At 54.1% G+C, this 26,478-nt stretch overlaps 8 protein-coding genes across 8 annotated transcripts; 5 read left to right on the plus strand and 3 right to left on the minus strand.

The window, feature by feature from the left end:
- Positions 1-253: 253 nt before the first annotated feature.
- PG997_003334 (uncharacterized protein) lies at positions 254-1,634 on the minus strand (the record flags this gene model as incomplete). The annotated part of the gene is made up of 4 exons (XM_066807649.1): positions 254-645; positions 1,091-1,319; positions 1,403-1,499; positions 1,603-1,634. 4 exons carry the CDS (start codon positions 1,632-1,634, stop codon positions 254-256), a joined length of 750 nt encoding a protein of 249 aa, XP_066671267.1.
- Positions 1,635-2,095: 461 nt separating this feature from the next.
- On the minus strand, positions 2,096-2,770 carry PG997_003335 (uncharacterized protein; the record flags this gene model as incomplete). Its single annotated transcript, XM_066807650.1, has 1 exon — positions 2,096-2,770. The coding sequence occupies one exon, from the start codon at positions 2,768-2,770 to the stop codon at positions 2,096-2,098; it is 675 nt and encodes a 224-aa protein (XP_066671268.1).
- A 4,345-nt stretch (positions 2,771-7,115) lies between these two features.
- On the plus strand, positions 7,116-9,399 carry PG997_003336 (uncharacterized protein; the record flags this gene model as incomplete). The annotated part of the gene is made up of 4 exons (XM_066807651.1): positions 7,116-7,154; positions 7,262-7,402; positions 7,462-7,475; positions 7,536-9,399. 4 exons carry the CDS (start codon positions 7,116-7,118, stop codon positions 9,397-9,399), a joined length of 2,058 nt encoding a protein of 685 aa, XP_066671269.1.
- Positions 9,400-10,156: 757 nt separating this feature from the next.
- Positions 10,157-10,706, minus strand: PG997_003337 (uncharacterized protein; the record flags this gene model as incomplete). Its single annotated transcript, XM_066807652.1, has 3 exons — positions 10,157-10,212; positions 10,432-10,599; positions 10,679-10,706. 3 exons carry the CDS (start codon positions 10,704-10,706, stop codon positions 10,157-10,159), a joined length of 252 nt encoding a protein of 83 aa, XP_066671270.1.
- A 1,185-nt stretch (positions 10,707-11,891) lies between these two features.
- PG997_003338 (Alg9-like mannosyltransferase) lies at positions 11,892-13,654 on the plus strand (the record flags this gene model as incomplete). Its single annotated transcript, XM_066807653.1, has 2 exons — positions 11,892-12,380; positions 12,470-13,654. 2 exons carry the CDS (start codon positions 11,892-11,894, stop codon positions 13,652-13,654), a joined length of 1,674 nt encoding a protein of 557 aa, XP_066671271.1.
- A 2,804-nt stretch (positions 13,655-16,458) lies between these two features.
- PG997_003339 (uncharacterized protein) lies at positions 16,459-20,257 on the plus strand (the record flags this gene model as incomplete). The annotated part of the gene is made up of 5 exons (XM_066807654.1): positions 16,459-17,144; positions 17,195-17,283; positions 17,361-19,647; positions 19,701-20,122; positions 20,181-20,257. The coding sequence occupies 5 exons, from the start codon at positions 16,459-16,461 to the stop codon at positions 20,255-20,257; spliced, it is 3,561 nt and encodes a 1,186-aa protein (XP_066671272.1).
- Positions 20,258-21,135: 878 nt separating this feature from the next.
- PG997_003340 (uncharacterized protein) lies at positions 21,136-21,786 on the plus strand (the record flags this gene model as incomplete). Its single annotated transcript, XM_066807655.1, has 1 exon — positions 21,136-21,786. The coding sequence occupies one exon, from the start codon at positions 21,136-21,138 to the stop codon at positions 21,784-21,786; it is 651 nt and encodes a 216-aa protein (XP_066671273.1).
- A 948-nt stretch (positions 21,787-22,734) lies between these two features.
- On the plus strand, positions 22,735-25,144 carry PG997_003341 (uncharacterized protein; the record flags this gene model as incomplete). Its single annotated transcript, XM_066807656.1, has 3 exons — positions 22,735-23,717; positions 23,840-24,512; positions 24,665-25,144. The coding sequence occupies 3 exons, from the start codon at positions 22,735-22,737 to the stop codon at positions 25,142-25,144; spliced, it is 2,136 nt and encodes a 711-aa protein (XP_066671274.1).
- Positions 25,145-26,478: the final 1,334 nt, after the last annotated feature.

The raw sequence follows: 26,478 nt of genomic DNA on the forward strand, positions 1-26,478 counted from the left end.
TTTTGTCTCATCATCGTTATTGACCATGCCCAATTTCACCCAGTTCTTCGGCCTGGGCGTATGAGAAGGTATAGTCCTCGAACAAAAAAACTCCGTAACTGAAATGCTTCTACCAAACAGCAGCGGGTACGCCGGTCTTCTTTCGCCGTCCACAACAAACTGCTGGCGCAGGTACATGAGACACACAGCAGGAGAGATTATATATCCCTGAAAGCCAGAATAAAGCAAGATTTCCCCCGAAATCCCCATACGATCATCGCCGCATGCTGCCAATGAGCTCGCGCTGCGCCTCGCGGTCCCTGCCCGCCTCGCTCAGGCTGCCGACGCTCCGCAGGTCGCCGACGACGTCCTTGGCCTTGCCGAAGTAGACCTCCTGCAGCAGGTTGCGCATCTTGAGCTCCATGTCCTCGACGAGCTTGCCGATGTTGGCGATCTGCTGCTCGTCGCTCTCGGCCGGCAGCTCCTGCTCGATCTGCCGCGTCATGTTGCCGCTCAGGTCCATCTCGCCGAGGCCGGTGCTGCTCGTCGACAGCGACAGGATGACGGTCGACGTCAGGTTGTACTGGGTCATGCGGGCGCGGTCGATGGCCTCGAACACGTGGATCGAGTCCCAGGAGCCTTCGCTGGCGCTGCCGGGCTTGGCCTCTGTGATAGTCATATGGTTAGTTAGCCAGTCCCAGTAGAAACAAATAAATTTGCCTTTAGACGATCATGTCGTGAGTTCCCCCAGATCTTGGGGGAGCAAGGTAAGACCCATGACTCAGGTTCCTGATCGATCGAAGCATGTTCGGATCACAGATCCGAAGTCTCAGATCGCAAGTAGCACAGATAGTAGCGTAAGTTGCGCCCCTGAATGCTGTGCATTCGCCCCCCCTGGTACACCGAACACACCCCTACTATATCACAAACGACATTGTACTTCCGATCGTTCTGTGAGCCACACATCCGACCTTGGAAACGAGCCCTCTGCCCCTTGCCAATCGAGGTTATAGACCCACTCGTAGTCGTAACGATATCGGCGTTGCCTGAACTCCCCAAGCTGGGAGCCACGAGCAGATAATCTGAAAAGAAACACCACTGTCTCACTCACCCTTCTTCAACAGGACCACACCGGCGAACCCGTCGTCGAGGTTCCAGAAGTAGACGGAGCTGACGCCGCCCTCGTAGTAGAGCTCACGGTAGACGTCGAAGGCCTCGTTGGCCTTGACCTCCATGCGGCGGACCTTCTCGCTCGGGGTGGCGCCGCCGCCGCCTTCGGCGCCCGCGGCGGCGCCGGAGCCGAGCGGGGGTCGAATTCGTTGGACCAGGGGGAGCGGTAGCTGTCGCCGTCGCGGTTGTAGTCGCACAGCAGGTAGTCGCGCCCCGTCTGCTTGCAGCGGCGGATGCTGAGGGGCTGGTCGACCGACGAGAGCAGGTCCTCGGTCAGGTCGGGCGCGAGCGAGATCAGGCTCTGCAGGTGCTTGGTCGTGTGCTTCGGGTTGAGGCGGCGGAGGAGGTCGCTGCGCGGCGACAAAGGAGAGGAGGGAGGGGTTAGCTTTAGCTTCGCGGTGCGGTGTGGATTGGTGAAGAAGACCACATGAGTGGGCAATGCTTGGTACTTACAGAGCCGAGTCAAAGGGATCGGCGGACGCCATGATGTCTACAGGAAAGAAGGGGAAAGTCTGTAGCGCCCGGGAGTCTGGTGAGGATTGTTTGGGTTCGGAAAGGGGAGGTTTCAATGGCTGCTGCTGCGTTGGGTTGACTGTACAGATGATGGATGCCAGCATTAATCGTGGTGGGGTTCAAGGGAAGGGGGGAGCTTTGGCCTGTGCCTGGCGTTTCGGAGGGGCTACTACAAGTCTGGTTAGGCCAGTCCAGTGCATCTCAATGAAACATTATCGTGACTTCAAGCACCAGCCTTTTCAAGTATAGGTATGCATGTAAGGATACTTTAGGTATCTGGGTATATAAGGAAATAAATCAGGACAACGGGTTAGTTTCTCAGGGTTTTCTTCCCCTTTTCTTTGGTCTTTCGTCTGGCCTCCAATAGCTGTCCACTGGACGGCACATCCCCCATCTTTTCGTCAACATCACTCAGCTCACCCACATGCAAATATCATGAGTGAGGTGCGCCTTGTTCAGAAGACCACGTCCAGCTGAGCATGATGTTATGCTTCCCCAGTATGGCGGCAATGTGCTCATAGTATGCCTTCCACCGGTCGAATGCGATCAACTCACAGCTCTCCGGGTCCAGCTCATGATCCACGACTAGGGTGCGCGAATTGGGTAACTGGCCAGAGGAGACAGCTTTATCCAGCTTGACAAAACACAGTGAGAGCCAAGTGTCCCTCGGCTCGCCCCAGTCAAAACGTTTCTCCTCTTCTCGATCTTCGTACTCGTCCATGTCCGGTTGGTACCAGTGGCGGTGGAAGTCACCTTCGCAAGCGACGACCACTTCGAGTTCCTTCAAGCTCGCTGGCAAGCATACCTCAGTGACAGTCACTCTAGCCAGACCCTCCAGATCGACCCGTAGCTTCTCCAGCTTGGCTAGCCCCTGGAAGCATCTGAGAGGCATGGGCAGGACTTCTTCCTCTAGGAAGCTTTGCGGCAGCTCATAGTCGTAATCTCGATTCACCAACCGGAACTCTTTCAATGCCTGCCCTCCAGGCCCCAGGCATGTTGAGTCGTGCTCATCGTCTGGGAGTATCTCAGACCACGATTGTGTATTCAGGTCCCACCGTAGCTGCTCCAGCTCTGGACAATGCCCCAATATGTTCTTGATGACCTTCATGGTCATCGAGATTCCAACCAAGTTAAGACGTATTAGGCTCCTTGGTAATGAGTATGGAAATGAAAGCTTCGGCGGGATACAAATGTTCTGCGGCCCCCTGAAACAGAACGTTAGCTTCCGAACCGGGTCTGGAAGCTTGATGTACACCATCTGTGGAGGAAAGTCTCTCTTCTTTGAACCCCCATACGATTGGAAAATAAAAGTCCTTAGTGATGGCCATTTCTTCTCCGCGGTCAGGCAACATATCCGATGACTGAGCGCGCGAAGCTCTTGATCCGGCATAAACAGTGCGACACACCGGGGGTTTATAGGGTGCTGCAAGACCCGCATGAGCCTATTCGTGACACTATACAGGCCGTTGCCTGAAGACAGGGAGCCATCTGTGTTGGAGGGCCATTTTCCGTAGTATAAATGCTGAACATGGGCTGCCCATTCTGGTTTCTTGTCTAGGGCATCAGAGAAGCTGTCCAAGTTCTTGTCATGCTGGATACAGACAGATCGGTATAGAATCGGCAGTCCTATGTCATGGAATCTCTTCGATGCCCTGAAAAAGTTGAGCAATGAGCTGCTGTCAAGTAGAGTGTGGCTAGCCCAGGTTTCTGGGTACCACTCGACCGTTTCTTGGTCACAGATGAGACAACCAAATACAGCTTGTTGCAGCTCTGTGGGAAGGCCTGAGAGGCTGGCATCGCCAGATGATGGCGGGTTGAACGACATTGTCCCCTATTGCCCAGGACACTGCTGAAAATATGGGGTGAAGTGGAAGAGATACTATCGTAACTGAAAGACTCACATTCCATCGATATTTTCAGTAAAATTTTTTAGATTCTAGAAACCGCCAGGCCGACGGTGCAGAGTTCCTCAGGCATATGGGTTGGACGCGGCCAGAAATTGAGATTCAAGGCCGCACCGGATAACTGTGAATCTTGAACTCATCGTCTTCCCAGCTCAAAGTATAACACGGTATTGGTTATGCTATAGTTTCAAGAAACTATACCTTCCCGGCTATGGATATAGTGCGATAGGCACAGAACTATGCGGGCGAGTAGCATTTGGAAGTGATGGTGCGGCTCAGTCATCTTACCATCTCGCCTTCTACCACACCCCATTTTGCGACATCTCTATCACCCCAACCAACAGCAGCCAGTACCCGGAGAAAGAACTACCTCGTGAATCTCATCGCTGCCATCAAAACTTGGTTGCATAATAAGTTTAGTTTGATCAGGGTCGGTTCGATACCCATTTTCCCATAAACCCAAAAAGAAGCCTCGGAACGGCCAGAATATACAGCACTGCGGTTGACACCAGAGTTTCTCAAGGTTCCGCCCAAGCCAGGATGTTCTCGAATCTTGGGACCTTCATCAAATTTGTTTTCTGGGAGCTGGGGCAAAGCGAAGAAAGAACACCGGCTTCAACGCTGAAGCACCATGAGGCGTACTCAGTATAAGCTCATCTTGCGTATGTGCTATAAGTCGACTCATCTATCTTCGCTGCCCCGATACGTTAGGATATGGTCTCGGCCCGAGCTAAGAAAGCTGACTATAGCTCTTGGGAAGATCTACGTAGATAGCCGTCAATGGATAGTGCTAACCACTCCCGGCATCTGGTTGGGCCATGCGAAAGAGCATGACAGTGGCACACACCATGAATGGGCGGCACTCCGACCTGATTGGGTCGCAAGGCGAGACTCTCGGCCCTTCTGGCATGGTGGGATCAGGCAGTGGTTGGTAGGTATTCGTAGTTTACCCCCGCGATGATATAGCTGGCTGTGACCAGCACCCTTTACATTGTCCATACGTCATAGGCCGTGTGCTCAGACTAGCTATATGGCAAGAGATGACGTGAGGCGGTCTCGGATGGCGATTATATCAAGCAACGACGCAAACCCATTGGCTTTTGGCGTCGCTGGCGCATATCGCTCGAGAGCAGCACACTGGGATAGCCGCCCTATCACCAACGCTACGCCAGAGATTCAAGATGGGATGATGACGAAATACCAGCCGTCGTAGGAGAGTTTCAAAGCCTAAGCCCCCGCCCTGGCCATCCAATCCGAGCAGTCCCGGTGGTTTGGTTAGCCTGAATGAAGGCCGGTTCAAATTACTCCAAGCGAGTGGAGTGCATGATGGATTTTGATGGTTATTGCTTTCTGCTGCTTGCTTGTGTGTCCAAACCGGATTCGGGCTCAGCTCACCATCTGGTGTGTTTGGTGCCCAGAAGGATTGAGTCCGAAAGAGAGTGAATGACAGAAGTTTGTTTTGTCAGCCGGCGCCACGTTGCTTGCTTCTAGAAGGCCATGCAATGCGTGTTACACCTTCTGCATCCAGCCTAGAGGAGGTTCGTAGTGGTGTTGGAATTTGGGGGTCGCATTCTCCACTGTCTGTGCAAGAACGGGCGGGAATCGCGACGAACTATTATTACCTTAGGTATCTGTTATTGGCTTTCTCGGATAAAGGAAATGCATATTTAGCTGATCCTGCGCGGCGCGTCGCGTGAGGAGGTATTGTGTACATACATCCTACATAGCAGCAGGCAAGAGAGCAGAGGTGAGGTGCAGTGCAGGTCTATGTAGGTATGCAAGTGGGAGCCCGTTCCACTGACACGCCGGAACATTTACAATACATACGGCTTCCCACACTTGTCGAATGCGTCTTCAGGTGAACCGGCGTCTGTAGCCGTCGACGAATGGCAGGTTGGAGCTCAGTGTGTCAACCTGAAGAGGCCATCTCTCCGATGGATGTCACCCCATCTTTTTGGACCCCCTTCCCCCTCCCCCAGGCCCCTCATAGTGTGCTTTTTCCTGCCTCTTTTCTGCTCCAGGGTAAATAGCTTGGGACGAATTAGATCTCGAGCGTGCTCCAAATGGGTCGCTTGTCTAGCGCGCCCCAAGTTTTCGGGTCCTGTGCCATGCTCTTCGACCCAGACCCACGAGGTCGCGGTCAGGTCAGCGTCAGCCAGCCGTCCATTCCCCTCCATCGATTCGATTCAATCGACGCAAAAGCCTGCCGGCCGCTGTTTTTCCGTATCACGGACCCGGCTTCATGCTGCGAAGAGGAGGGCAATAGCAGGGGAAGGACAGGATGTGGAAGGGGCAGAATGACAAGGGGCGAGATCCTTCGAACATTACAACTCTTTACCTACATAAGCAGTTGGCCCATTTATTGGCAATAACAGATAATCTGCATGGCATCTTTCTCACCTGCACTTGGCCGGATCCGAGCAAACCACCTACCTTGTTCAGTCCGACCATCCATGCTTGACTGTCTGCAAGGCACTCGTTCCATGTAGGGAGAATAGGGGCAGGAGGAGGAGGCAGAAGTATGTAAGGTTAGTAGTAGAGAAAGAAGAGGCAGAGAACTCGACCGCGACAGGATGCATGTAGGCGAATGGAGCAGGTGCCCATAGATCGTAGGCAAGTGGAGGAGAGCAGGAGACAGTCCCCGGAGTCCTTCTCATAACCTCTCTTGACTCTCCTCCAACGGCACGCATCGCATTACCTAATCATTACGACCGATGGCTTCTGCGAGCTTACACCAGCTATAGCCGCGGCAACTGGTTCCCCCAGCCCCAGCTCCCAGCCGTGACAGAAACTGTTCCAAATCCGAATCCACGGGTGCGTCCCTTGCTGCACGTACTTACTCGGTCGGCCAGGCCTCTCTGGTGCTAGTGAAATCGGGACCCCAGGCTGTTGCTATATTTCCCCAACGCCCCGATCAGCGAGGGTTCCCCGCTCGGGCCAATCAATCAGCCCGCGCTTCCACTTGGGCAGTTTCAACCGTTTCCAACGTCCAACGTGCCTGCGCTGCGCTGCGCGTGCCTCTGTCACTTCTGTCCCTTCGGTACCTACTGTAGCAGTCGCCCTGGGGACCTGCCTGGAACCTGCCTGGGCGTGGGACCTACCTAATTTGCTAATCTAATGCCTGCTGAGGCCCTTCACTTCAGTGGCCTCGATTCGATTCCCTGCATGTAACTCGAACTCAACCTTCGCATTCAACATTGAATGAGGCGACTGACTTCCAACTCTTGACCACGCTTGATCCCGACCCAGCAACCGGCAATACAGAGTCGCTCCTTATCCTTATGTTTTGGTATTGATCGCATTCTTTGCTCCCCATTAATTGTACTTCTTTGACCCAGTATACTACCCGCCATATATCAAGTACCCTGCACCGCTGTCCTGCTACTTGCATACTCGACGTGACCTTCGAATGACGCTTTGCGACGGTGCAGCCGTGTCTTGACCTGCTGACACTTGCGCAACGCCTACTTGGCCGCCGGGGTCGAGCGCCGCCATTCTCCCTTCGCTCACCCCCGACAAGAAGCCTTCAATTGAGCCTCTGCCGACACCATGACGAGCCTCCTCAGCAGATTCAAGACCGGCGCTGCCGTAAGTTCCCGTCAGCCACCCTGGCGACCAACCTTCGGCCCAGACGGACGGCACACTCGATACACCCTTCTTGAGACAGGACTAACATAACGTGTGTTTTGTTCCAGGGCGACGCCAAAGCCGCCAGCAAGGATGCGCAAAAGAAGAAAGAAGAACCGCCGCCCGAGTTGACGCCATTAGAGAAGATGCTCCAGAACGCGGGTCCCGTACGCGAAGACGGATCCGACAAGTTCTATGGTCTCGAGAATGTATGTCCCCCCAAACAACGGCGCACCTGGTCGCATAATGCTAATGCCACCCCTCTCAGTTCGGGAATACATGGTAAGCCTCCTGGTATTATGAATAGTGGCAGCAAGGTGCTGGATGCTAACCGAGTGACAGCTACTGCAATTCCATGGTGCAGGCCCTTTACTATACGACTGTCTTTCGCGAGAACGTGCTCAACTACCCGCCTCTGTCACCATCCGAAACACCCGAAGGATTCAAGCCAAAAGTCAATGTCGTTGTGCGGGCTCCTCAGGCCGAGAATGGGACAGCAAACCAGGCAAACGGGAAGAAGGCTCTGACCACAGCGGAAGTCCTGGCGCGGCGGAAACAGATCAACTCTGGACAAGTAATACCCGCTACCCAGCAGGGAATCAGGCCGGAGGACAAACCAGACACCCCAGAATACAAGAAAAAGCAAGCAATGCTCAAGGGCCCGATACTGGAGCTGACGCAGGAGAACCCGGGCGCATACGGCATGGACGAGTGCACCTTTACCGGCTTACGAGACATCTTCATGACTCTCGTGGAAGCGAATACTCGAACGGGTGTCCTGAGTCCCCAGCGGTTTCTCGAGATATTTAAGCGCGATAACGAGATGTTCCGCAACTCGATGCACCAGGATGCTCACGAGTTTTATGGCCTTGTACTGAATGATGTCATCTCCAATGTCGAGAGGAATGCGAAGCGATTAATGGAGCAAGAGTCGAAACACGCCAATGATGGGCTTTTGCGGTCGCTCGAGTCTGCGTTTAGCCACACCGTCATGCCAACATCGAACGGGGTGAACTCGCCCGGTACTGGCTGGGTGCACGACATCTTTGAAGGCGTACTGACATCGGAGACCAAGTGCCTGACATGCGAGACCACGTCGCAGCGAGACGAGACATTCTTGGACTTATCCATTGACTTGGAGGAACATTCGTCCGTAACATCGTGTCTACAGAAATTCTCCGCCGAAGAAATGCTCTGCGAACGGAATAAGTTCCATTGCGACCATTGCGGTGGATTGCAAGAAGCTGAGAAACGTATGAAGATAAAGCGGTTACCAAAGGTATTGGCATTGCACCTGAAACGGTTCAAGTACACCGAGGACTACAGCCGACTTCAAAAGCTGTTCCATCGGGTGGTCTACCCCTACGAGCTCCGAATGTTCAACACCACAGAAGATGCTGAGGATCCAGACCGGCTTTACGAACTATATGCCGTCATCGTCCATATCGGCGGAAACGCATACCATGGCCATTACGTTTCCGTTATCAAGACCGAGGATCGGGGCTGGCTACTGTTTGACGACGAGATGGTGGAACCTGTGGACAAACATTACGTCCGCAATTTCTTTGGCGATAAGCCCGGGATGGCGTGCGCATATGTTTTGCTATACCAAGAGACCACTTTCGAAAAGGTGCGCGCACAGCAAGAAGCCGAAGGCCTCGAGGAAGTCCGCATAGCAAGCGAAAAGGCGGACGTAGCCACAGAAGAGAATGGACTGGGCGGGTTGGCCAATGGCCTTACGCGACAAGTTTCTCAACCAAATGCTATCCCTATCGACGACCGCGAAACGATGACGAGATTGGCTCATGCATCCACTGCTCCTGGAATGGTCATCTCATCTCCGCCCCCGCCGTTGCCTACCCCTCTTAACCAGGTCGAAAGCTCTTCGGTCCTGGCTCGATCACTGACAGCTAAGCCGGACCCCAAATCCAAAGAAGAGAAGAAGGAGGCCAAAGCGGCAGAAAAGGCCAAGAAAGCCGCCGAGAAGGAAGAGCAGAAATCCAAGGATAAGCAGAAAAAAGAACATGAAGTTCAACTGCGGGAAGCTCGGAAAGCCGAGGCTGAAAATCTTAAGAAGGCGCTCGAGGAGAGTAAGAAGGCCACCGAAGAAGGCCCCCGAAGACCAAAGAGGCACCAGGGCCAAGCGTTCCCTCAGGAACCATGGGCCTTTGAACCGCACAAGGCAGGGGAGCAAGTCCATGTCTAAGAAAAGTCTCAACTTCCTGTCCAAGGACAAGTCGAAACGCGACAGCAGTGAAATTCCAGAAGAAGCGGGACAAAATGGCGAAGCAGTGAATCCCGACAAGCCACCGCATACGCCTAAGATCAAGGAGCGTTTTAGCTTCAGTCTCGGCCGGAAGAAAAGTCATAATGTCTTGTCATGAAGCAGCAGCATCAACATACCGGAGTTTGGCGTAGACGTTCCACAGATACATTCTGCATCGGGAGAGAAGCGTACACAAGCTGTTGTATATATATCCATAAGATGGAAGCGTGTTTTTCTTGTGATGGCCGATACAATACGTTCTCGGCTGAGAGACTTGGATTATTGGGTAGTGCACAGCAAGCAGCATCACAGCCTATAGCTCAGTGGACTCTGGGGCCTCGACTGAGCGATGGCCTGTCCTAAAAACCAGCCCATATGTCTAGTTATCCGTCTCTATTTCAGACTGCCCTCACTCGAGGTATACAATTAGTCTGGTAGCTCGTATCTTCAGGAATAAATCATTTGTCCCGACAATATGCAACTACACATCCAGGCCAGCCATGTGGGCGTTTGCTATAGTGAAACCTATATGTTGCTAATGTCCCTTTTTATACTTTTCTGCTGCCATATCTTGACCGAATAAACCGGAACGCCGAGCTCAACAGGAGCGCATCGCCTACTTCAACCTTTTTATACCTTGACCCAACCTTCGTTTTAAGACTTCATTGCTTCGTTTTCTCTTCGCGGCGCGACTTCCTCAACCCAAGATCAGCAAGTAGATAACGATCAGCGTATTGACCGCTATTAGGGGAACTGCGAACGAACTTATGTTAGCATCTGATGCGTCTCACTGAATCCCGAATCCTCGAGTCCTGCCTGTAAGGTTGCTCTGCCAGACCACTGTTTGGATGCATCGATGCAACTGCTGGCCCCCATGTGGGCCGGGGCTCGCGTGCAGAAGACTAGCAGGTTGCAGGGAGAGGCTAATGACTGTGCGGAATAGAGGGGAAGGTAGGGAGGACGGGGACGTACTCCGTGTAACCAGCCGCACGCTCGCGATGCCGTTGATCACCTTGGCCTTGGCGCTCTGGGAGTCGCCGGCGCCGAAGGCGGGGTCGTAGGTCGAGGTGGACAGGTTGATGCGCGCGAGGAAGCGGTCCTCGGACAAGACTGCTATCGCATTGAGGGCGAGTACGATGACTGTTGTGTAAGAACCATGCATTAGCGAGGGGAACAGCGGACGAGAACCAGGGCGAGGACGTGGACGAGGGCATCATACCGTAGAGGAAGTTGCCTAGAAGAAGCATTTTGAAGGAGTTCGCGGAGCAGCGCACTGGTTTACTCGGAGGGGGAGAATGGGAGAAATGGCGTTCGGAAATGCGAGGCCTGTTCGAAGTCGTCTGGAGGAATTGGCTCGTACACCCGCCCCCTTGAAAGGTTGTTAATTTTTAATCCTTCTAAGTACGTTGCAGTTTATTAGCAAAACCACACCCAACGTGCAAGTCAACGCAAGTCAGCCACCAACGCACCTATCCAGTCAACAGGAAATAGATCAGACCAATATCAGATCAACCAGACCAGCATCAGATCAATAGGTACTGGTGGTGTTGATGCATAAAAGTGAGGCTTGAAAGGACAGTCAACCGGTAACTGTACAAGGGCGTTGCTTGCCGAGAGACCACACCTGGCAGATCGTCCCTTTTATCTTCAGAAATCCTCGCATTCAACACCAAAAATGGAGGTCAGTTGCTTGAAAACAACTCGGCTGATGTACAGCTACACCGAGAGCTCGTTGTGGCGTTGAAAAGTGTGTTTTTATCGGATGTTGTTGATGTGGAAGTACGTCTGATCTGGAAAAATTAACAATCTTTCAAGGGGTAACATGTAGGTGGTCGCTCAGGAAGTTGTCGCCGGACGTTCAATGGTGCTGGCGCATGGTATTTTTTGAGGACGACGGAGATACGTAGTGCCAGCTTGCAGACACCTTGAACTTTGACTTAGGTAAGGCTCCATCCAAATTCAGCCCAAAAATCCCCCAGGCGGCCTTGGTCAGGGGGAGAAGCAGTGCACATGTGGGGATGCTACTGTTCGGGCGCATGTTTTGGTGCTGGCTGATTGGCTGCTCCAGATTCCGGCATCTCTGTCTCACATTCGCTGTTGGCAATCGACAGGCAGCGAGAACTGGACCGCATACGCTGCTTCACTGCCGGTCCAGGCAACGACATGAGTGGTTTTGCATCTTTTTGACTTTATACACATCGACCAATTGAGCTGTGAGAAATCTCCTGTACACCTGTACTGCGACGAGACCGTCTTGCCACGCTGGAAGCAGCGCTCGAGCTAGACTGATGCTAGTTGCTGCCACATCAGCAATTGGATATCGTTAAGTCCGATTGGCTCTTTCCTCCTATTCCATACTTCTATAGAATGCAGATTCACCTCCCCTACCACTGAATCTCCAGATTTTAGCAGACTTTCTTTGGGGAGTCAATATGGGGAAAACCGGGGAGGCAGTGCTAGACACCCTGTTGTCTTTGACCATCCCGGCACTGGTCATCTTGCACCTCATCATCGCTCCCTACACCAAGGTCGAGGAGTCGTTCAATATCCAAGCCACCCATGACATCCTGGTGTACGGGACACCCACAAGCGACGTCCATCGCCGTCTCTCGGCTCGTTATGACCACTTTGACTTCCCGGGCGCCGTTCCCAGGACTTTCATCGGCTCCGTTCTTCTTGCCGGCCTCTCCCAGCCCTTTATCTACTTGGCAGGGTTCCGGCATGCGCAGCTCGTCGTGAGGGCCGTTCTGGGGCTCTCCAATGCCGGTGCTCTCCTGGTGTTCAAATCTCGGGTCGAGCAGGCCTTTGGCAAGCCGACTGCACGGTGGTACACACTGCTGCAGGCCAGCCAGTTCCATGTTTTGTTCTATGCCTCGAGAACCCTCCCGAACATGTTTGCATTTGCACTCAGTGAGTCTATGGTTGCCCCTTTCCATCCCTAAAAAAAGAGCAAGGCGCTAACCATGCTTATAGCCACGCTTGCATTCGCACAACTGGTGGGTGATCCCAGAACCATTTCGGCCGGGCGATGCCGTGTGGCCATCGGCTTTTTACCTACGCCACGGCCGTCTTCCGGTCCGAACTGGCTATTCTGCTCACGACCACAACGTTATACACCCTCTTAATGGGATGTACGACAATCAGACGGGTCATACCCGCCTTCCTCGGTTCCTTTGCTTTCTCCTTACTTGCGTCGGTTCCTGTGGACTCCTACTTCTGGCAGAAACCCATTTGGCCTGAGCTATGGGGTTTCTATTACAACGCAATTCTGGGCTCATCATCTGAATGGGGTGTCTCGCCATGGCACTGGTATTTCACCAGTGCGTTGCCCAAGATTATGATCAATCCCTTAACCTGGGCCGTTCTGATCCCCTACGCCCTGTTCAACAAATCAACGCGGCTGTCGGCTCAGTGTCTTACTCTCCCCGGTCTCTTGTTTGTCGCCATCTACTCGATACAGCCTCACAAGGAAGCAAGGTTCATATTCTACGTTGCGCCCCCTCTGACGGCGACTGCTGCACTGGGCGCGAACTACATTTTCACCAGACGGGCAAAATCGGTGATCTACGCAGTTGCATCCCTGGTTCTGGCCGGCTCAGTGGCTCTGTCCTTCGTCGGTAGTACCGGCATGCTTATGCTCTCGTCCCTCAACTACCCCGGCGGCGAAGCACTGACCCAGCTCGGCTCGGTGATTGATATGACCAGCCCCTCCCCCGATGTCAAAACAGTCACGGTGCACACGGATGTGCTATCTTGCATGACGGGCGTCACACTTTTCGGGCAGCTCTCTTACCCGAAAAAGACGCTGAATCCGGCAGCGGACACGGTCTCTTTCGTCTTTGACAAGTCCGAGAAGCCGGCGCTGCTGCAAACGCCAGGCTTTTGGGGCAAGTTCGACTACGTCATGGTGGAAGACCCGAGCAGAGTCACGGGGAGTTGGGAGACTGTGGGCGTGATTGAAGGCTTTGCCGGCGTGGAGTTGCTGAAACCCGGTGCGGAAGCCGCAGGAAGCGACTTGGAGTCTGGGAATGGGAATAAGGATGACCTCGTCCTGGGACGCGGTGCGCTGGTGAGGCGTGTGCGGGACGCAGTCAGGAAGCTTACGGGTGGGTGGTGGATTGGACCGCGGATGGAGCCGAAGATTCAGATACTAAAAAGACTGAGGGCGGCTCCTCGTAAGGAGGTTACCGAGTAGAGAACTCGCGTGATGGGTGGAGATAAAAGGAGAAGATCAGCCGATATGGTCGGTTGATTTTTGTACGAATATTGTTTAGATACATATACACACACGCACTCAATATTAGTTGCCCAATTATAAACAGTCAAGACCATTGCTGCAGTATCGCGCAGTCTGAAATTTAACAACTGACACAGAGACACCGGAGGTAGCATCGATCTGGCATGACGTAACCTATAACAACAACTGTTATTGCATACCCAAGTACCCAATCTATCCAAGGCGCGCTTCTAAAAGCAAGCAGGCGCAGACACGTTTAAGCTGCATGCATAACGCCACCGAATCGCGTTACTATACTTGTATCAATTATTGAAATACCTGGCTAAAGTATTGATCCGAGTGTCGGTGTTCCCGGTTATCCTTTTCAAGATTTACCAGCAGTATACGGAGTATCCAGCTAGCTTTTCGTGTTAGTTGTTGACTCTGGAGTCTTGCCGAAACTAAATGCACCTTTGCATCATTGCATGCGACTCAGGAAACCAACGCTTGAAATGCGGGCTCCGGCCGTTTAGTCAGAACAACACGGGCATGTACTTTATGTAGTTTAGGTGATGATGCAATCAGTCTCGCAGATCAAACCCATTTCAAGAGGCCTAATTTCTTAATTTTTCCCCAAGTGTATTTTTTCCTTGGACTTGAATGAAGCTGATCATGTTCCCTGAGTGATGAGTTTTCCGAAGTACGTAAAGCAGCATCAATGTTAGAACAACATCCACCTCGTCGGTTAGCGACATCCTCCACTTACACGAAAACCTATCTTGGCCTAGCAAGCGCCGCAATGAGGACGAAAGAAGAGGAGGGCCGAGAAAGTGACTTGACTTTCTCGGCGGTAGCGCAGCCGATTTTAGAATGACAGGAATTGCCGGGCGCCGGGATGGCAGGTTGCGCTCGTGTGATGGTGCCTGAGTGGAGGTGGAGGTGGCTCAGGCAATCAATAGAAACTTCGTAACTCCCAAGCAAAGGCCTGCCTGTCCCTGTCTGGCCTTTTGTCCCTTATTATCACCTTATCATCCTGGTAGCCTCCGGCCTAGTAGCGGTTCTGGGCACTCTATCCCTTTGGTGGTCCCCTGGTCTCCTCTGGTCTCCTGGTCGGTATTCCTGGTGCCCCTCTGCCCCTGGTCCCTGATGGAAGCTTTTACTTACGACCCGAAATTTCCAGAGCGGGTCGGTTTCCAAGCCTGAAACGCGTTGATCTCATGTGAGACCCTGAGAGAGACAGCTGGGAAAGAGGACGCCGCGGAGAGGGAGAAACAGAGAAAGCCCATCTGCCATCAATCAATTAGTCAGGCGTATTCTTTGGTGCTACCTGCTACCATTGCTTACCGCAGTGCAGTACGCAGTACGCAGTACGCCGTAGAGCGCTCGCTGCTGGTACCGGCATGGAGGCACGAGGAACATTGCCAAGTTTGTGGTTGTTTGCTTCGCACGCAGTCTGACTTGCAGTCCGACTTCGAGTTTGGTTTCTGGTCGGGTCGTACCTGCTACTAGCAGACACACGATCAAGCTGCACAGCACACGTACACAATTCTCCCTCATTCGCACCCGTTAAGGCTCATGGCATCGCATGTGTCGGCAGCCGTGACGGCCTGGGCTGGGCCAGGTCGTGTCCTATGCAATCTTACCTGACTTTCCTTTAGGCACACAGATCAACTGGTATGCCCAGATGCCCAGTGAGCGAGTGAGGGCCAGACATGAAATAGCAATATAATTTGGTTCTGGCCCCCTCTCATGTCTCGCCCTCGAGGCTTCCTCGTCCATGCCCATCTCCAGCCGTCTGTCCCTCTCGTTTGATGATCCCGCCTACTCGTATGTACATCTGACTGACATGTGGTGCACGTCAAAAAAAGTTATTATTAGTTACTTACCTAAGGTTAGTCGCCTGTCCACTTTCTCCTGCCAACACCCACCACCACCAACAGGCTACTCCCAGAGTCCCAGCCCAGTACGCCCAGCACTACACACGCACACACACGCACACACCTTGCTTGACTGACACTCCCCTCGTCCCCTCCTCGCCCATGTCACAGTCCGTCAATTGATGAAGGGGGTGTGCCCACTTCCACCACTGACGATCTCGGGCGTCGCGTCGTCTCCGTCTGTCTCCCCATCAGCCATCCCATGCCCATCCTACTGTATCCCACCCATCTCCAACGGCTGCCACCACTAAACAATCTCCGTTCGTTCTGTTGCTGCATGTCTCACAACCTCTTCTGTGCAACTCGGCCCCCTTTCGCAAGCAGCAGCTGCAGTTGGCTGTTCCTCTAGTTAGCGGTTGATCTTGGGTGGCCTCTCCCCTGCATATCTCCAATTCAACTTCTCTGTTCCTTCGATTCATTTGATCCCCCTTCCCGTTGCAGACAAAAACCACCCGAATACACTGGAACTTCCTCATTTCCCGTCCATTTTACATTGGATATTAATTACCCCGCCAAATAAAGCCAAACGCTAGAGGCATAGAACAAAGCCCAATATTCCCAAACTCCGACGCAAGACCACAACCCTGGACTTGGAACTTCGATTTGGCCTTGGAACCCAAGCCCTGCTCCGATTTGGTTTTAACTGCTGGGACTGAACTGACTCTTGACTTGGCTTGACGGGCAAAGCAGTCGCGGGCGTTCCTGTCTTGTCTGCCTTAAATGTTCCGCCCCACCCTCACTCGCCATTGACGACAATAGCTTCCTCCAAACAACTCCTCGGGCGTTTGCGTGGTCTTCGACAGCTCTAATACACACACCACCCACCACCCACCACCACCGCCCACCATGGAGAACGACCCGCCTGTCGAAGGTCGCCATTCGCGAACGAATCGGCTCATGGGCAAATTCTTTGGAGGCGAGAGGAAGGCCGAGAAGCAAAGAGAACGCCAGTATCGCACCGAGCAGAGCGCCAACGACATCTCGGCCTTCCTGGGCGGCAATGGCGACAGATTAGCCGTTACGCACCCGCCCCCACCGCCGCCTGCGCAAGGCCACCGCGAGTACGATCGCCAGCAGCCGATGCTGGCGTTAGACACGAGCCGGGCGACGAGATACCCCCAAGCTACCGGGCTGGAGGCCGAGGCCCGATCGCAACAGAACATGTCATATCGTGCACGCTCGCACAGCCCACCGCACACCCGGAAGGGCAAGGGACTCGCGGTTCGCTTCGTGGACAGCTACCCCGAGATCATCGGCGAGGGAGGTGACGAATGCTCCACTGTGGTCGCCGAGATTGGGAACAGGAAGCGCTCCAAGTCCGCCCCGGTCTCCTCGCCCATACCGCCTACGAAGCAGGGCCACGAGTACGCAAGGCAGATTGGTGCGTTCCAGGAGGTGAAGTCGAATCCAAGTCCCTCCGAAGGCTTTAGCCCCGGTCCTATACGGAGAACGCAGACTGGGTTTGTGTCGCAGAGCGACCTTGCCCAACAAGACGCTGCGATACCGCCCCCGAACCCCCGCAACAAAGGACGGTACCGGTGGGCGAGACGACGCGGACCAGGTTTCTGGACACATCCGACAGGAAAGACGAGAACAGACGATCGTTCATCGAGGTTCAGCAACAAGAGCAAAGGCAGGCCGAAGGAATGGCCTTTGCCGAAGCTTTGAGAAGTGCAAGCACCAGCGCGAACTCGCATCACGAATGGGATGATGAAGTGCCCAGCTCATCCCCTGAAACGACGCCGCAGAAGCCCCAGCGAAGAGATGTACCCCCGTCGTGGTGCAGGACCCGACGATTCCTGAAACACCGCCACCACCTTACCGTGCTCAGTCGCAAAGGACGGGATCGATCGGAGACCACGAACGGCCGCCTATGCGAGCGCAGTCTACGAGAACCCACCTGCCGCCACTGATGCCGCAACCAGAAGCAATGTCGTGGCAGTCGCCGCCGCAACTACCCCCTCCGCGCAACCCTGCCCGCAAGTCTCCCCTCCCGGACACACCACAGGCCTCAGCGGGCTCTCCCATAGCCGGTTCGCCTGCTACTCGATCGCCCATGGGTCGTCCTCAATTACCTGGCCAATATGCTAGTTCAGACTTCATGAACCAACTTGCGCGTTCTCTGCGGCCCACGTCACCGGACGAGTTACGCCTGAATACGTCCAACGTGAGCCAGAGCCCAGTGTCTCAGAATGCGGCCTCTCTCTATTCAAGTACCGATCTTTCTCAGCCTACGCCCATTACCCAGAACCCCGCGGACAGATTAGACAGGATGCTTAGTGACTCCACTAATTCTAACCGATCGCCTGAGAGGGCTAACCGGACTGCAGCCGCAGCCGACGAGGCATTCGAGGAGTTCGTGCAACGAACCAAACATTTGTATGAGCTCTTCAGGTTGCACGCCGAGCAGTTGAAGCCGTTGGGGTCATGCCGGCCAGATGACTTGACTCGGGCAGCTCTCTGGTGGTTCCTCAAGGGCCGGATGGGGGTCGAGTCCACGGTCCGGAACCGTGCAACGGAGACGGACGAGACGAAGGCCCTTATGGGGAAATATCAGGCCTTCACCGACTTGACCAAGGCATACTGGCTGACGGAATTAGCGCTACCAGAGATCGCAGAGGGGAAATTCAGCCCGGTAGACGGTGAATTCGGCGAGGTCAGACAGGCCATCAAGGCAGCAGCCACGAAATTGGCTGGATCGATGAAGAGAAACGGACTGATGCCTCCCGATGAGCCGTTCATGCCACAGATGATGGACAAATCAATATGGATCGAATACCCCGTTTTGAGCCAGGATATCACGGCTTTGATGAACAGCAACTGGGGTTCTCTACTGAACGCGAACAACCAAGCTAATCGCCAAATCAGTGCTCTGGAAGCTCTTCCCTTAGGTGACAGCCCGCATAACTTCAACTATGGTCGGTACCTAGTGGACGTGTACTTGATGGAGCAGGGAATGGAGTCCAACCAAACCCATTTCTCATGCATGCTCTCCGTCAACCGACCGACCAAGGACTCGCAGCTTGTTTTCACCATAGCCAGCCAAAATGGCGCCGTGACGCTTCGCATCCAGTCGGACAAAACCGCTGGGCCTTGCTGGGAGAACCTACGATGGAGGGCAGAAGCGAGCTCGCTAGAATTAAAGATGCCGCGAGGATTCATGGCAGCGATACAATGCTCAAAACAAGATTTCCGCACGTTATGGAACATTTTCGACTTTGGTTCCAAGGTTCAGTCTTACCTTTACCCTCGACAGGACGAAACGGTCGCATTCAGGACGCAACTTCGAGGTTTCCACTACTTTGATGCCGATCCCAACTCGAGAAACTTCCCGAGGGAAGCTGTGGGGCAGTGTGAAGTCGGGCTGTATGAGAAGCTTCTAAAGGAAGGAAGCCCAACAGGCCCACGAACATTCCACAGAGGGTACCGACTAGCAGTTGTTACGGGTCCCAAGATCAGAACGCTCAGCGGGGTTACCCATTTCTACACACCGCAGCAGCCCATACAATATGCGTACCTGCGCGGGGACCAACGGGAGCCCATGTTGCAGCTCGCGTTCAAAGATGCCAAGGTTAAGTGTCGCATGGTGCTCTCGTTCAACGACGAGGGCGAGCGTGAGCAACTTTTGACCATGCTGAAGGGCAGCTACGTTCATAACGACGAAGAAGTAGTTGCCGAAGTAGCACTTCAGGGCCACAGCATCAGCCAATCGCTCGCAGATTCGAAAGGCGGGTTCCCAGCCCTGCAGCGGCTGCCCTGGCAGATTGCGCGCATCATCAACGACAAGTATGCGGGTGATGCCCCTCCTACGGTTTTAGCGGAGAAGCTGCGCCTGGAGGTCACATCGGTAGATGGCCAGGGCGCCCCCGTGGGTACCATCACCGACAGGTTAAATTTGGCCCCGGGTGAATTCAAGGTTCGACTCGACACCAAGGACTTCTTGACAGTACATATCCTGCGCCATCCGCAATCTGACATGACGGTGTCGGTTCTCGATCGGCCAGGTCTGACCGAAGCCCCCGGGAGTTTACCCAGGTGCAAGATGCCGTCAGCCGATCGCAGACTGTCCGCACGTACCGGTTCTCCAGTTTCAAGGATCTGCATGCTTTTGAGGCTAGTGTGACCGGATACACTGTGCTCTACGACGGAGCAGCCGCTTCGCTCAACATCTCGCGTCGCCGCATGGTGGTTCCTGTCTACAAGAAGTGGGAGTCCGGCATGGCTCGCATCCAAGTCGTGCAACAAGAAAAGACCATTCAGCTGCTGGCTTTCTTCCAGGATTGGCACCACGGACAGGCCATGGGCTTTGTTCTGAAGGGGACCGACGTGTACGAGGTGTTCGGGAAGGGGAACAAGGCGGGCCTCAAAATGGTGGATGCCAAATTCCCGTTGCCCAAGGTGCCAGAAGAGGGCCGTGACAAGACGGATGACATGGCCTTCGTGTCCCTGGACATGCCCGACTACGCGGGAGAACACGACGACATTAGTATAGTCTTTGAGGATGAAGGTGGTAAGTTATGCAAGCTCTTCCTATTCATTTTGTGCCGGTCTTGCTAACGAAAAGACAGAACGAGACAGACTCATCACAGTCCTGCCTGCTCCCGTGAAGGGATCGCGGCTGAGCAGAGCAGGAAAATCAAGCTAAGCGAACTGGGCCAGGCCCTCAGAAAGTACTATATGAAGGAATGAGATCATGAACAAGTATATGTGCGACTACACAAACCCCCGCGACCTATCGAGCTATTTAGATGGGCGACGGCTATATCCCCCCATTAGAGATTGAAATGGGCGATGCGATCTGCTTCTGCATTGATACGAGCCTTGGAGTGAGACGGAGAAAGAAAGAAGAGAGTGTTTTACAGGCGGGCCGGAAGGAAAGAGACTTCAGTTCACGTGTGCCATATAGATACCCCTAGCGGTAGAGGAAGTTAGAGACCGAAGATAATGGAAGATATCCAATAACAACCAACAACAACAACCCGGCGTTAATGATTTTCGTGCATGCCCCATCTCAAGCCCGCGCCGTTCCAGCTTAGGCTCCCGCCGGTCGAGGATGTACCTCCGGAGCTGGGGCCGATACCGGCAAATATGAGCTATCCGACCGGCTACACATGGAAGGACTCCTCTCCCCTGGTACCAAAGCCTCGTCGCTTCTTTTGATGTAAGCAACAACCGTCTTACGCGTCTTCGACATATAGCGACAAGCTTACAAGGCTACCGACGCATATCAGCTCGTATGCAGCGCGCATGCATCCGTATTTGATGACAACCTTGTTGGGCTGCATGCTGACCGGATCTTACGTGGTTGCAACCCCCATCCTTTTCCGCCACTACCGTCAGCGCGGCTTGCATGCACAGATCACACCTAATCTTGACCCCCTTTCACTTTCGCTGCGCCGCAATATCAGCGTGGGACGGGCTGTCATCAGTACCCCCGTGTCTGGGTCTGCTGAATAGGCAGACAACGAGCTCTAATTGAACACGCGCACATACTTTGAGGGACCCAACACGGCGGTCTGGACCATGGCCTCAGGTGATGTTGGCCAAGCCCTGAGCAAACCCAATGTCACCCCCGACGGCTTCGAGATCGTCCGTGTCGGCGCCGAAGACCCGGAGCGCGTCGCGGCGGTGGCCCGCTTGTTTACGGCGTACACCGACTCCCTCGGGATCGATCTCGCTTACCAGAACTACGCGGCGGAGCTCGCGGGGCTGCCGGGCAAGTACGGGCCGCCGGATGGTGCGCTACTCTTAGTGGTTCGCAGTCACAGTCACGACACGGAAGGGAAAGTGAAGGACACCAAACCAGAAGCGGTAGGGTGTGTGGCGCTACGGGCCCTCCCCGACGTCCCCGAAGAAGACGCCGCCGCCGACGGCAGCACGAGGAAGGGGAGAAGGAAGAGGAGGGCCGAGATCAAGCGCCTGTACGTCGACCCGGCGGCGCGCGGACGCCGGCTGGGCCGCGCGCTGTTCGCGGCGGTGCTGGCGGAGGCGCGGGCCAAGGGCTACGACGAGGTCGTGCTGGACACGCTGGCGCACATGGCGGAGGCGCGGCGCATGTACGAGCGGGTGGGGTTCGCGGTGCTGGAGGAACCGTATTATGAGGTTGCGGCTGGGGCTGGGGGTGAGGGGTCGCGGCATCCGGAGGGGACGGTGTTTTATCGGTTGGAGTTGTGAGAGCAAGATATGGAGAGATGGGAAAGGCGGACAGGCGTATGGGCATGCTTCATAGGTCGTCATTTGAATCGCGAGGTCATCTAGATCGATAATCGGATCTCTTTGCACCGTTCTTCATTCACACCTACAGACTTCAGTCCCTGCGATGGTACAAGGGTTGAAATTAGCGATATGCGGGATACGAGGACTCCAAGGGTCCGAGTCCTCCAAGCCGTTCGAGGATGGAGCCTTCGAGTACAATGCCGGGGAATGCAGGGGGTCGTAAAGGACGTGGCTGCATCTTGGTACTGTGCCGTTAGCCGTCCACGTGGTATTTTAACCTTATCGTTTACCAGTTGCACTCTATACCCTGTCACTATGCTGAGTCTCTTTGGGGAGATTAGCCCCCATACTACCACGTCAATGCGATTCGGAGTACATAATCGCCTGCAGATAAACATCGTCAGACTGATGAAACCATCTCCACTAGATAACAATAACGCAAGGGGTAAAGAACTAGTGCTGATGTAAGCCAGGGCGGCTGGACATGCTCCAGCCCTATCAGCAAGCTGAAGCCAGTAGGCCTTCCATATCTGATTGCTTGGCTATATGCTCGGCAGTTGGATTCTTGGTTGATGGGTGACACTGGTTAAGATCAAGTCAGGGGAGGGCTGCAAGGGTCCAATCCAGAAATCTGCAGAGCCCTGACTCGTGTCGCGTCTCGGCGAATCAATGAAGAACCACGAAGATAGAAACACCACTCCAGATCATATGATATGTGATATTACTGCAGTTAAGGGTTGGCGGAATGCGTATAGGAGCTCTAGACTGTGGATGGGTGGGCGGTTGCACGGGTTGACGTGATGTCACTGCACACAAAAGCCGCCGGCCCTTATAAGCCAGACAGCTGGAGCCAGTAGATAGTTTGAAGGGGCTTCCTCTTCCCAGCCCGCCTTACTGTGTTTCCAAATGGACAAACTCGTGCATAGTCCTAGCTCGCCTTACCCGGTGTACGTAGGCTTTTGGACGAACTGGTCGCAAGGAAGCGTGCTGGGGAGCAGCCTCACCCTGACCCAGGCCAACGCCAACCTCGTCATTGCCTTTGTCGCATTCCTCGTCACCGTCTCAACCGCGAATCTGTGGGGCATCATCTGCTTCACGGCTCATCACCTGTACTCGACAAACGAGCCCAGAGACGCCCTTCACCACCAACGCCAGGCCATCCTCCGTAACAATGGCGGTCCCTTCAGTGGCCTCAGCACGCTACTTCGACTCTCGTGGGCCTGGCGCAAGAACAAGAGACGCTCGCTGCGGAGACTCATGCCGTTGCTCGCTCTTACCGCCGCTCTTATGGGCGGCTTCACCACCGCCAGCATCTTTGCCGCTAAAATTGCAACCAGCTCCGAGGTCCTTATATTGAGCTCGTCTTGTGGCGTTATAGGGAACGACAACCGTGGCCGTTCGGCCGTCGACATCTTGCAGATCCTCAACCCTTATATGTCCAGGGGCGTCAGTCTGGCGGCCAACTACGCGCAGCAGTGCTATGCCATCAACGGTCCGCCGAGCCCCCTGGACTGCGGCACCTACGTCAAGAAGAATATGCTCTTCACCACCACGGCCAACGCCAGCTGCCCCTTCGACCCCAGCATCTGCACGAGGACCAACAGCAGCCTGCTGCTCGACACCGGCCTTATGGACAGCCACGACGACTTCGGCATCAACGCACCAAGCAACGAGAGATGGCAGTTCAGGAAGACGGTGCATTGCTCACCGCTCGTCACCAACGGCTTCACTTCTCAGTATAACGAGACGTCGGGAGCGCCCTGGAAGCTGTATCACTATGGGAAGAATCTTGCCGAGGGGCTCAATTGGACATATCAATACCCCGACAAGTATGGTAGTACCCGGAAGGGGGTGAACATCAGCAGGTCGAATTTCGATTATACCTTATCGTAAGTTCTCCTTTTGCCCCTTTGTTCGGTCAATTGACCCCCCTACATACTTCCAGTGACTACGAAAACCCTGAATTTCCTTTTTCTATACCTAATGTTTGGGCTCATTCATATCACTACAGCACTACGGCGGCTTGGTACCAAAACGGTTCTCTCGACCGCGATGTGTCCTACGTCGATCCCATCCCGCAACTTAGACGGTCTGACGCCGATCTATCGCTCTACTTCCTGTCCTCCAACGATGTGCTTTTCTTGGGGAACATCACCGACGACTGGTACCGGGCGGGACGCTACGTCGGAAACTACCCAGGCCCATCGACCGGGAAAGCTTTGCCCCGTCTGTACGTCCAAGAGAAGCCGGCGTCAGTCCTGGCCTGTGTCCAGCAACAGCAGGTGTGCAATCCGAACCACCCGAGCGGCGGAAGAGTGTGTACACCCATGAGCGGCGTGGCGGACATGAACAGGCTGGGCTACGAGCTCTTTGACGAGGCGGGTGCCCAGCGGCTGCTGTGGTCCAAGAGGGCCGGCTTCTCGGCCCAGGGCGGGCCGATCCAGACGGCGGTCCAGGCTTTGAAACTGGATGCCCTCCAGTCCCGGAGGTCCATGGTCACGGCCTACCAGGGGCCGCTGCCGGATGACCAGTGGCAGAGGGACGTGCAGTACTGGTTCCAGGTGTCGCTGGCCGCGTGGCAGAAGGGCTTCGTCGATAGCGCCGCCGGGGTCTCGAACCCGGACGTGGCTCCGTGGGTACAGGCGCCTAACAACACAGAGGAGTACAAGATGTGTGAGAGCCAGGTAAGCAGCCCCCTTTTTCTACTCTTTTTGACGCACTGATTGTGCACTATCGAAACGGAATTCGCCTACGGCGAGGCATCCGCACGCAATATCGTCATAGAAACTTGGCTGGGCCAACAAAACTGACCGTGATTATCATCGCCGTTTTATAGAAGATCCGCAGCTCCGCCCACGCCTCGTTCAGCGTCTTCGGCCTCTTCTTCATCGTCGCGGCCTGCATCCTCATCACGACGGTCAATATGACGCTCGAGTCCCTCGCGGCGTGCATACAGAAGCGGTGCCGGCTGGACCCCTACTCGCGGCTCGAGTGGAACACGAACCACACGCTGCAGCTGCAGCGGCTCGCGCACGAGGGACTGGGCCTGGGGGAGTGGACCGACTGCGACAAGGCGATCCCGGTCATGCGGGCCGGGTCGCAGCACGCGGAGCTGGCGTCGCTGGATATCGGGGAGAAGGACCATCCTAGGCTGCTGGTGAGGACGGCGGCGGCAGGTTGCCAGGAGCAGCGGGAGTCGACGGACAAGAGAGCGATGGCGAGCGTTTCGGAGAGGATGTTGGGTACTGGTGATAGTGGTGATATATGGGGGATCGAATCGGTGCCGGAGCGTCCTCATGTTACTGTACTTCGGTAGTTATCTGATGATTCGACGAGGGAAGCGAAGGATGATAGGCCTGTGGATACAGCGTCAAGAAGGGATCGAGGCATGACAATAATGAACATAGGAACTTCAAGTTGATTTTTGTGTAGCTTTGCCTGCGTTACATATAAACAATAAAACACTTGAATGTCCCTTTCGTCTTTTGGCCAGCCACTTCATACGTTATAGCCTGCCCGCGAGGATATACCCATGACTACAATCTATAAGATTTGGGAACTGGCTTTGGCTATCAGCGGAACTTATAGTCTCTGTTATCAGCAGCTCTGACTGTTAGATTCTATGACAGTAGTTTGTGCCTGGTATTCACTTTGAAGAGAGCCTCAGAATCGGCTGATATAAGAGGAGACATATAGTCACTTGCCGATCTCATATGCTAGGGAAAGTATATCCCAAGCGAGTATTTATTACCAGCGTACTATGCGGATTGGGTCTGGTTTCTACTCTCAGGGCAGATGATAAAAGGACCATTAGGAAACTAAGGGGCAAAAATAGACGTATCACTATCCCTTCTTTGCTAGCAACACAAATTGTACCGCTGCTTCTAAACCTCGAGACTTCAACCTCTTTCTCTCACAACCGCTCGTCATGATATGTGCAGCGTTAATGACTAATCATGTCTTCCTTTGCCACCGTATAGTCTGTGCTCTTTCCTCACTCTGGTTAACTCTTGGAATGTAGCAAAACACCCGGTGGCCCAAAAACGGAGAATACAACGATTAGACCACACATCAGACGAGTCATTAGACTTTGTTTGAAAGTTCGCACGGTACGATCCTAACCTACCTGATGCCATGCCAAGGAAAGGACAACGTGGAAATACCCTTGGGAAGAACTCAGTATGAACAGAGTTGACGGTAGAAGTCTTCACCATGCGCCGAAGCCTCGCCATGTTTGTCTCCCTGATTACAGAACACGGCTCAAAGGGTAGAGAACTTTTGATAAATATAACAGCGAAGGTAACCAATAGAATGTCAAATCCTCGACGGCGTAAACTTTCACCATCCGAAGGCATGCAATCTTCTAATTCGTCCAGAGAGCGGTTGCACTGTTCAAGCCGTATATCGTAATCAAAGGGGATACTGCATTTTTATGTATTCTCCGTTCAGCGGTAGGTGGATATGACTCGCGATACCGAGCGTATTAGTCAAGCAATTGACCATCATGAGCGCGCTGTTGTGTTTACTTGTTGTGCCGTCTTTCATGACGACCGCATTCTTTCCCACCCAGAATCCCCATCCCGTTTAACCGGGGGGTAAATTGAGACTCTGGACCCCCGGTAGGTGACACTATATTGTTTACTGCAAACG

This window comes from Apiospora hydei (assembly GCF_038363865.1).
Source record: "Apiospora hydei strain CBS 114990 chromosome Unknown utg000004l_segment0_segment0, whole genome shotgun sequence".
NCBI lineage: Eukaryota > Fungi > Ascomycota > Sordariomycetes > Amphisphaeriales > Apiosporaceae > Apiospora > Apiospora hydei.